We start from the raw sequence: 10,402 nt of genomic DNA, 5'->3' as shown, positions 1-10,402 counted from the left end.
TGTCTTCAAACTTTTTCGGTGGTTTTCCATGTTCTTCGTTTCTCACGTCAAAATCGCCACTTTTGAATTTTTTAAACCACTCAAAGCACTGTGATTTACCAAGAGCATGGTCACCAAGGTAAGCTTCGACAAGCTTCGATACGATTCTGCAGCAGTTTTCTTCAAATGGTAACAGAAAATCAATGCTGTCTGCAAATCGTAGTTTCCAGGCACAAAATTCGACATGTTCAACGCTATTACAAACTATACTGTTGTATGAAACTTGTATTGTTGTGAGTTGAAAATCTTTGTTAGATGTCAGAACAAGGAAATGGCGTCAATGACGCGGTCTGACGGTCAACTACATTGACAGCTATGGCCATCTATTGGTAAATTCCGGTTTCATATTACATACCTGGTATATTGTAAAGCAGAAAATTTTTGTTTTATATAGTAGAAAGAGACATCATTTTTCAAACTTTTTTTCTTAATAACTTTTCAGGAGACACGGTAGTGTCTCGGCGCTAAGCCAAGCACAACGACACTACCGTGGTTCCTTTACACGAGATCGCGAGTTGCGGGGGATAATGAATAATGAGCGACGACTAGAACCTGTTGGCGGTCACTCAGGGTCAAGACCTTGACAACATACGTTAAGGTCATCAGAGCTGTCTCCCCTAAAGTGAATAATTACCCCTTAATGTAATAAAAAATATATGTATATTAAATATATTACCAAATATATGGTAAGCAGAGTAATACATTCTTAGACCTGTCAAGCAATAGGCTAGAGCCCAATATGGACAACGTACCAGTGCCCTCAGAGAATACATTTGATGTAACATTATCAGCAGCACATTCTGTAAGTATATTTTCTGATATTCTAAAGATAAATAACATTTAATATACTATTAGTCATGTTTATTTGTAACACACGTAACTTAAAACTCTGTAAAATATGTAATTAAATTTATTCTGTGTAGTATTTAGGACAAAATTTAGAGGAATTGAGAGGAAGAACTATATTGGATGATGGTATTTATATAAATCTACCATTATTAGTAAAGCAGTCTGTATTGTTCCCTGGACAAACGTTACCAATGACAGTCTTTGGCACACAGACTATAGAGATGTTACAAACTTGTATACAAAACGATCGTACTTTTGGTGTCGTGTGTTATGGTAATCCTGATTTCGAGCGAATAGGAACAACTGCTGAAATCTACGAATACACAGACGGAGGTATATGGTTGGATCACGGTCGACGAGAGTTTCGTTTAAAAGCTAAAGGCAGACAACGCTTTAAAATATTACGTATTATTACACAGGTTAGTGTTTATCTTGGAACATATACTACTGAAAGAGGGATAGGGCGCTAAACGTGAAGCCAACATCTGTGCGAGAGAGAAAGCTATAGAATCTCAAATGTTTGCAATGCAGATGCGCATTACTGTCGTCTGTGTGAATTGTACAGTTGGTTTAGTGTTTCTTACACATTCGTACGTTACACAGATGTGTAAGAAACATTACACAACTGTACAATTTACACAGACGACGGTGCTGCGCATGCGCATTGCGAACATTTGGGACTCTCTGCCTTTCTCTCTAGCACAGATGTTGACTTCATGACGAGATTATGATACTTTCGGGTCAAACGTGGGTTAACCGAACTGAGTCGGGTTCAAATCCACTCCACTCGAAAACGCTAATAATTAATCCTTTTGCTACGATATACTGGCAACTATAGTCACTCTCCACAAGACGCCACTTGCATTACGATGGGTGACTATAGTCGCTCGCCAAAACTCCGTACATTTATTCTGAACTTGCAAAATACAACTCTGTCTATATTTTGTTTATGTTCTGATTCTACGTTTACGCCAGTGTCACTCAATATTGCTTTATTTCACTTTGTCTCGATACGGTTTTTTTTTACGCTGCCCGAATACTAAAGATTGTTCGCGGGCAATATGTACACTTTTGGCGCGGCTTCTTGTTCAGCGGGAACGTTTCAAAAACAGAAAAGTTTCGGCGTACAAAAAAGGTTAAATATATTCATTCGATCAATTAATCGAATATATTTAATTATGTAAATATTATGCAAATTTTAACCTTTTTTTTTTATAAAAGTTGTTATTTTCAAAATAATTGAAGTACATATAAGAATAACCGTTGAATAAGCAAGGATTTAATAATTTTGATATTTTTGAGCATAGGAGCATATCGTATGATTTTAATTTTAGATAATATAATATTATTTTAGTTATACATTTTACAATAAATGCTGTTCATTATAAATTGTTTATAACAATTTGATAATACTTATAATCAGGATAACAATAAAATTTCGGCCAACGTTAAAGTATTACCAGAGATAACACTTGAGCCACCGTTTTTGGACCAACGCTTAGCCTCATTAGATCATTTAAGAATTTCTGTCGATTCTGAAGAAGATATGAAAAAGCAGGAAAGAGTAGAAAACTTGGACGCTGCAGTGACTGCTTGGCCAGCTTGGGTTTATAGACAGTACGATCCCATAAGACTTTCTTTTAGAATACGCCAGCATTTGCAATTTCTTGAAACTAGTAAGTATTGTAAGTGTATAAATAAAATTATATTTTAATATTTATCACAATTTTTTAAATTGCAATTTACATTTTAGGAGGTGGTAGTGTACCCAAAAATCCCATAGATTTGTCCTTTTGGGTCGCACAAAATATCTTAATGGATCACAATGAAAGACTCATGTTGTTAACTTATGACTGTGCTATTTCTCGATTACAAAGAGAAATAAAATATCTCGTAGAGGTACATATAAAATAATATCATACCATATATAATAATTAGACTATGTGCATTTTTTATATATCGCCTTTAATATCAACATCTGTGGTTTGAAGGATAAAATATATGTATGCGTTCATTGTGAATCCTTTATTGGGAGGCAGTCACATATGTTCCCGATGAATCAAGAAGGCCCACAGGGTACTTATGTCAATCCTGGTGGTGTTATACATGAAACTATAACTTTTTATCATGTTCAAGGAGTTGTACTTAACAATTCGGATCCTTCGACTGAGTATAGCTGGTTTCCAGGGTAAAATGCGACATTGTAGTATATCAGGAATCATGCGCGATTTATTTTATCTTTAATAATAGTAATAACTATATCGTTTTAGATATGCATGGACAATAGCTATCTGTAAAGGTTGTCGTCATCACGTTGGTTGGAAGTTCACAGCAGTTCAAAGTAATTTAAGGCCCAAAGAATTTTGGGGATTAACACGTAGAAGCTTGAAAAATAAAGATTTAAAAGTTAAGAAGAAGAAATAAAAGAAATAAACAGAAGATTAAACATCAATATATATTAAGCATTGTAATTGTCTTAGCAGTTATTAGATGGATATTCTTTGAAGCAGTACAACATATTTATATACCACATTACTATTGCGCAATATATTCTTTTATATATCGATACAATATACATATTATTTTCAAAACGAAAAATTAACGTTAATTGGTTTATAAATTAAAAGATTATATTTTATAAAGATTGCGATTTTTTGTTTATAAGAGAGTCTTCGACTCTCGAAAATCACTTAACACAGTTTTATAAAGGCGAAGATAAATAAAGATTCTTTAAAATATGAGATATCATGTGAAGTATTAGATACACATACATACACGCGCATGCACACAGTATGCATTTAGTAGAGAAAACTAATTAGCGCTTAGTGATTCTTCAATATGATTGGTTCCTACACTTAGATCCACCAAAGAACTAAAGGCAAGGCAATCATATGTATTAAGGAGATGCCAAATTGTCGATATTTTGCTGGAGTGGCCAAATTGTCGATATTTTGCAGATCGATATAAATCTGCGAATTTACTGAACGGAATTAAAAATCTTTTTGCAAGATTAAAATAGATGCAAAATTTGGGAGTGCTGCAATAGACTTTATACTAAAATCGGGAAAAAAAATTAAAAACACATTTTTTCAACTCCTGGAGTTGTCACCTCACGTAGATGTTTCCTTAATACAAAAGTTTTATAGCTCGTATGAACCAAACGATAGTGCAACATTCAGCGCATTACGTGCACAAACAATACTGAGTTTATGAAACTAATATAAGATTAAAAGCTTCAAAAGAAAGATTTGTATCGATCTGCAAATGACGTGTATACGAACACTGAGCGAAAACTCGGAATGGTAAACAAAACAATAATTGTATCTAGTAGTAAGTGTTCGATCTTCTAAGAGATGGCGTTGCAATATGTTAGATAAGGACAGATGAATGCGTTTGAGTGAGACATTACGATATATAATAAGTACAAGAAATGAAAGATGTCACTACTACCGAATTTGGAATAGTTTTATCGGTAATACAAACGACTCCAGTATCCCCTTAAAGAATCACTAAGCACTAATTAATTAGTTTCTTTGCCGAACATAGCCATTCACACTTGTTCAATTCAAACATATATATATATATATATATATATTGAAACACAAGCCAAATCTTAACTTATGGCCAATTTCTTCATCTTTAGATAATTTTATCCATGAGATGTCTCCAAAATATCTCGTGGATAATGCCCAATTTCTTCACTTCCAGATAAGTTGCGGATAACCTTATCCAGGAGATATCTCCGTTGTATTCTGGGAAATATCATTTGAATAAAGATATCTAGAGGTGAAGAAATTGACCATTAATTTTCATTCTATTATTAATGGTGTATGTGCAACGTCTCCATTATGTACAATTTTCATTTCATTAACATATGATAAGTTGTAAATGTATCATAATAAAAAAGAACAGAAAAAGATACTGTATATAAATAGGGAAGTTAAAAGTGCTAAGAATGTAAAGATGATAGGAAAAATTTGATTATATTATTTTTTAATTATGAATAATTATTATGCACGACCCATTTGGAAATAATGTATTTTTTCTGAAAATTCTCTTAAAAACTTATTTAACATATTAATATGAAAAAAAATCATTTACTACGCTTAATGTATAAAATGCATATGATTTATTTGTAATTTAATTAGCTACTCTTGAACAATAGAATGATTTGTAAAAAATACTTTGTATGTGCAGATAATAATTGTTATATTAATTATGATACGAGTTATATAATAGGTTATTATTGAGTACAAAAATTCGTGCTTGATTTATTATTAACACTTACGAATTTTTGAATTTCATGATTTTTATATACAGAAAACTATGAGCTGGACAAAATGGGAAATTTTCTTTTTCTAAATCTTTCATGTGCCTAAAAAAAATTTGCAAAAATTTTTGACGTTCTAACATGGAAGCTTAAAGTGCTTAAAGTTTTTTTTTTCCAAATATTCCTAATGCTCAATTTCTTCACTTCGAAGTTGTCGATAACTTCATCCATTGAACAATAAGAATCATATTTTAAATCGTACATGTAAGAACACAATCGATAAACTATAGATCTATACCGGTCAAAGCTATAGATCTTTAATGCTTAAATAATTCAAAGTGAATTATATTGTATATACTATATATGTACATGCATCATATTTGGTAGTCATTCGAATGACTACAAATATGGTATATATGCATGTATGTATATATATAGTATATACATACATATCAAAGACGTAGAGAATGGACTGCGTGATCCGTAGTCGATAAAAGTAAGAAAGAGAGACTGTGAAAGACGGCCAATCCGTACCTCTTTCCATTTGATGGTATAATGGGAGAGAATGAGATACAGATTGGTCGTCTTCCACAGTTCCTCTCTCTCATTATTGTCAACTAAATTTGAACACTACTTATAGATACGGATCGCACAGTCCATTCTCTATGTCTTTGCCCTGTATATAATTCACTTTGAATTATTTGTAATTTAATTAGCTTGAACAATAGAATAATTTGTAAAAAATATTTTGTATATGCAGAGAATAATTATTATATTAATAATGATATGAGTTATATATATAGATTTAAATTAAAGATCTAGCTTTGACCGGTATAGTCTTCTAGTTTATCGATTGTGTTTATCTATGAGATATCCTTCAAATATCTCTCAGATATGTCGTTTATCCATGAGGAATCCATCTGGAATATATCTCATGGATGAAGTTATTTAGAGATGAAGAAATCGGCCACAAGAATTTTTAGTGACTTATCGCGGATTAAATAAAAAGAACATTTGGACTTGACTGCTCATAATTTCGTTGAAGATCATCATATCACCAGGGTTGGCATAGTGTTAAGTTAAAAAGTTAATTAATTTTAACTTAACTTAGTTATATTTTAGACTCTTAACTTTTTAACTTAATTTAGTTACATATTGTCGGTAACTATTGTAGGTTCAGGTCGTTCGAAATAAATACGTTTTCGTACAAACACACTTTCTGATTTTATTTTTTGAACCGGATCACTCCAAATGTCAGATATTAGGAACGTGATTTAGTTTTGAGGGTTTTGCAAGAGATGGAATTAATGTCAGTGTTGTCGAAGATATTCCAATCACAGCTATTATTTTTTAATGCTCTATTAATATTACTCCATGATATTTAGTCGTTTACTAACAATAGACGCAGTAAACATCGTGTTTATACTATTTAAATAACCCATACAGCACCGAAAGTTTTCAGAAACATCTCAGAAATATGATATTTCAACTGAAAAGTGAAACATTTCATAAAAATTGCGAAATATGTCTGCAATATTTCTGAGACAGCTCTGGAATAGCAAAATGTCGATTCTTGCACATGACAAAACCTTGTTAAAAGTTTCTCTCTCACGAAAAATTTTTAATCAATTGTGAGTACTTTCCATTTGTCGACACAAGTGTCGTTCTATTTTTGTCACTCTTTGAATGTCAAGAAAGATAGAACGACGCTTGTGTCGACTTGTGTCATCACATGGAAAGCACTTTATAGCGCATTGGTTGTGTTCAGCAGAATACAAGTTTTGCAACCGTTTTACGATTGTCTGCTAAGATAGGACCATTCTTCTAGATCTAAAAATACAATCCAATCAGCCCAAAGCAAACTTCCAACAATTGCAAAATAAACGTTCCGCTGAACGTAGCCATTTTGCTGTCGCAGTGTGCTGCTCATGAAGAGATTGCGAACTGGAAAAGATACTTTTACCAAATTTTTTGCATTTGTCTTTTTATAAATTTTATAATTTTATAATAATAAAATTTAATGAGTGTATTCAGAACGGCAACCGCTCACTGAGCTCTTTCAAATGATTGATTATATTTTAGAATCTAAGGGAATGTCAATCAGATGAAAGAGTTCAGTGAGCGGTTGTCGTTCTGAATGCACTCATTGAAAATGTGTGCGTGCATGATTGAATCAAAAGACTGAGTAGAGTTGAAACGTTCTATATATTAGAAATTGTAAGAATTTTTTCAAATATTTTGGTGATAGTTTAATATCTCAATAAATGACTACGATTTATTTTTATCCATTATTGACATATATCTTCTTAATTAAATGTTTAATTAAAAAATAGAACTTAATTTTTTAATAAAGGTAAATTATTTCAATTATGTAGGAACAGATAGTGAAATTTATTTAGCAATACATACATGGAGTTTAAATTTTTCTGTTATAGACATAAAATTGTATACTATAATTTATATACCTATTTCATCTCTTCCTCCGTCGATTTTATTTTCCCGAACAACGAATTGTACAATTCATTTTTTGCATTGTCTGTCCATGTATCATATACTGTAATGGGTGCCATGAAATTAACTAACTTATTGTGAACATTATATCGTACCCTCCTACCCTTCGTCGCACGAGTATCAATTTTTCTTTTCATTTTCTTACGCATGTTCTGTAATTGGATCCATTGTTTGCTGAGCTGTACAGGATCCGTCACATCCGATGATTTATACTCTATCAGATCCCTCAATAGTTGATGATAAAAATCATCATCGTCGTAAATTTCTGGATCGTATTCCTGAATTCTCCTATTATCATTATCTTCATTTAGCAAACATTTACCGACAACATTATATTCAGAACGCTTCAGTTGAGTTCTCTTTCGTAACTTGCTTATATCGCTCATGGCAAATTCAATTTGTTTCAGTGTAGTCTGACTAGAATTTTTGTTTAACGAGCCTGTAGCAATTCTTGTTTTATCATTCCATTTTTTAATAACAAAATCTCTATACTTTCTGTACGAGTCATGATCTTTTTGTAAAATTTTCTCATAGTCATTATATCTTAAACGTTTTTGAGGCGCTAATTCTTCAATCGCTTCTGTGTTTTCATCAATGGATAATTGCTTTCCATTTTTTAATTCATCTTCGGTATCAGAAGATATTTCTTTATCCAATGAATCATCTGTATTTATATTCTTATTCTTATCGATTTTTATCTGTTTAGCATCAATACATAGATTTTTTGTTTCAGGATGTTGTTTTAATAAAAGATCTTTTAGTCGCAACATATTCTCCATGATCAATGCCAGTTTCATTTTAGTTTCACTAACTTTCTTTACAAAGTTCATGTCTGATATAAGTTCTTTATGAACGTCATACTGTGGCATTTGATTACTAATTACAACACATTTCTGTAATTTTATTCGCACTTCTAAAAAATTTTCCCATAATTTCAATTGACTCTTAACACAGTTTCCTTTCTCTATTTCTGTACCAACATTTGTCTCAAACATTGTTTTAATAGTAGAGTTTACCTGTTTGTAAAATGGATCATGTGTATTTTTATCCATATCATAATAATTTTGATCTTCCAAATCAGATATGTTATCCAAAGCATTTATAGATCCTTCTTTCGAAATGGTTTCTCTATTGCTATCTAACTCATCCTCATTTTGCTCCATTATATCATTAATTTCTTGATCTTCTTCAGAAGGTTCGCTTTCTGCATCTTCATTCATACTATCATCTTCGTCGCTGTATATGTCTTTCCTCGAGATCTTTTTACCAGTGTATCTACATTAACAATATGAATTGATATATTTTCAAAATTTCATTTAGATATACTAATTCTTTTTATCTATTACATGTATTAAATATGAAATACATAAACTTACCTCTTATTCACTTTATCCAAGGTATCAACATTTTGTTTGCGAATTTTAGAGATTCGAAATTTGTCGTCCAATTCATCGTTTTCATTGTACGGTTCCACTACTTTTGCTTTAGTATCTTCCGACTCTTCATCTGAACCAAAATCCGGTTTAGACATAATTAAAACATTTAATTCGTCCGCTAAACTCTTCCTAGCCATTTTTCCGCACTTTATTAATGCTTATTAGGCGACTACAAAATATATGTTCACGAATCAACTTAACCTCTTAAAACCGTGTTTCGAGTTCCGACTATATCACATGATGCTACTATGGCTGCGTTCGGAAATGTCGCTCGGATACCTTCGATGCCTCCGATTCATTATCTGTCTTCGTTTAACATTTAATATTAAAGAAGGACAGATAACGAATCCGAGACATCGGAGGCATCCGAGCGACGTTTCCGAACGCAGCTTATATCGCTAACGCAGCCTCTATTTGGGAATGGAGGATATGCGAAGATAGCGAGATAGGGTGCGATTAGGCTGGAATCACAGACTACTCATTGAAGATTGAAGTTTGAAGATTGAAATTTGACCAATAAGGACAAAGAAATTTTAGCTCCTTTCGTTTCGATTGGTCAAATTTGAATTTTTCAATCTTCAATCTCAATCCTCAATGCGTAGTCTGATTCCGGCCATACATGGAGCGCGGAAATACGGAAACGCGTAACCAATCAGAAGCGATCCGCTGTTAGGGCGCGTTCACACCTTGATGGAAAAGCAGAAAGCGGAAAAGCAGCAGCCAATCAGAACTCGCGCTGGTATTCGACAATTTCGTCTTTTTGCATTACTTGCTACCAGCGCGAGTTGTGATAGGCCACTGCTTTTCCGCTTTCTGCTTTTCCGTCAAGGTGTGAACGCGCCTTTATGGTTTCGCGTTTTATCGATTACTGATTGGTGGCGCGTTTCCGCGCTCATGTAAGGCCGGAATTAGATTACGCATTGAAGATTGTTGTTACTTATAGACCCAACCAATCATAATCAATCGCTCGGTAAGCATGCCTAGCCGCTTTGTCGTCTTGAACTCGCCCATTGGCTACGTTCAGCAGAGAAAGCAGCTTTGCAACTATCGTAAAATTCTTCAATATGATTCATGTATACATTTAGATCCATAAGGAACTAAAAGAACCAATCGTATTGAAGAATTTTACAACTGTTGCAAAATTGCTTTCCTTGCTGAACGTAGCCATTCTTTGATTAGTCAATTCGTAAAATTCTTTGATCTGATTGGTCGTTCAAACGCTTCAAAGCGTTTGTAGCGTCAAGTGGACCGCAGCCTAGTGCTGGATTCACACTGCATCCGATTTTGGTCGTACGAC

At 33.0% G+C, this 10,402-nt stretch overlaps 2 protein-coding genes across 5 annotated transcripts in view; one reads left to right on the top strand and one right to left on the bottom strand.

The window, feature by feature from the left end:
- The window catches only part of ohgt (E3 ubiquitin ligase component cereblon), an 8,082-nt gene extending 4,656 nt beyond the window's left edge, over positions 1 to 3,426 (top strand). For all 4 annotated transcript variants that reach the window (XM_018448144.1, XM_018448143.1, XM_018448142.1 and 1 more), the window contains exons 3-8: positions 750 to 841; positions 963 to 1,307; positions 2,312 to 2,564; positions 2,642 to 2,787; positions 2,880 to 3,076; positions 3,159 to 3,426. In XM_018448144.1, coding sequence (XP_018303646.1) covers positions 779 to 841; positions 963 to 1,307; positions 2,312 to 2,564; positions 2,642 to 2,787; positions 2,880 to 3,076; positions 3,159 to 3,312 — 1,158 coding nt within the window. In that variant the 5' untranslated portion in view covers positions 750 to 778 and the 3' untranslated portion in view covers positions 3,313 to 3,426. The remainder of the gene's footprint in view (positions 1 to 749; positions 842 to 962; positions 1,308 to 2,311; positions 2,565 to 2,641; positions 2,788 to 2,879; positions 3,077 to 3,158) is intronic.
- Positions 3,427 to 7,590: 4,164 nt separating this feature from the next.
- On the bottom strand, positions 7,591 to 9,498 carry Aatf (Apoptosis antagonizing transcription factor). Its single transcript, XM_018448141.1, has 2 exons — positions 9,046 to 9,498; positions 7,591 to 8,944 (listed from the first exon to the last, which is right to left on the bottom strand). Exons 1-2 carry the CDS (start codon positions 9,240 to 9,242, stop codon positions 7,624 to 7,626), a joined length of 1,518 nt encoding a protein of 505 aa, XP_018303643.1. The 5' UTR covers positions 9,243 to 9,498; the 3' UTR covers positions 7,591 to 7,623.
- Between the last annotated feature and the right edge of the window lie 904 nt (positions 9,499 to 10,402).

The sequence above is a fragment of the Mycetomoellerius zeteki genome, unplaced genomic scaffold, assembly GCF_001594055.1.
Source record: "Mycetomoellerius zeteki isolate Tzet28-1 unplaced genomic scaffold, Tzet1.0 scaffold22, whole genome shotgun sequence".
NCBI lineage: Eukaryota > Metazoa > Arthropoda > Insecta > Hymenoptera > Formicidae > Mycetomoellerius > Mycetomoellerius zeteki.
Note: the sequence above shows the minus strand (reverse complement) of the source record. Positions and strands in the feature narration are given on the sequence as shown.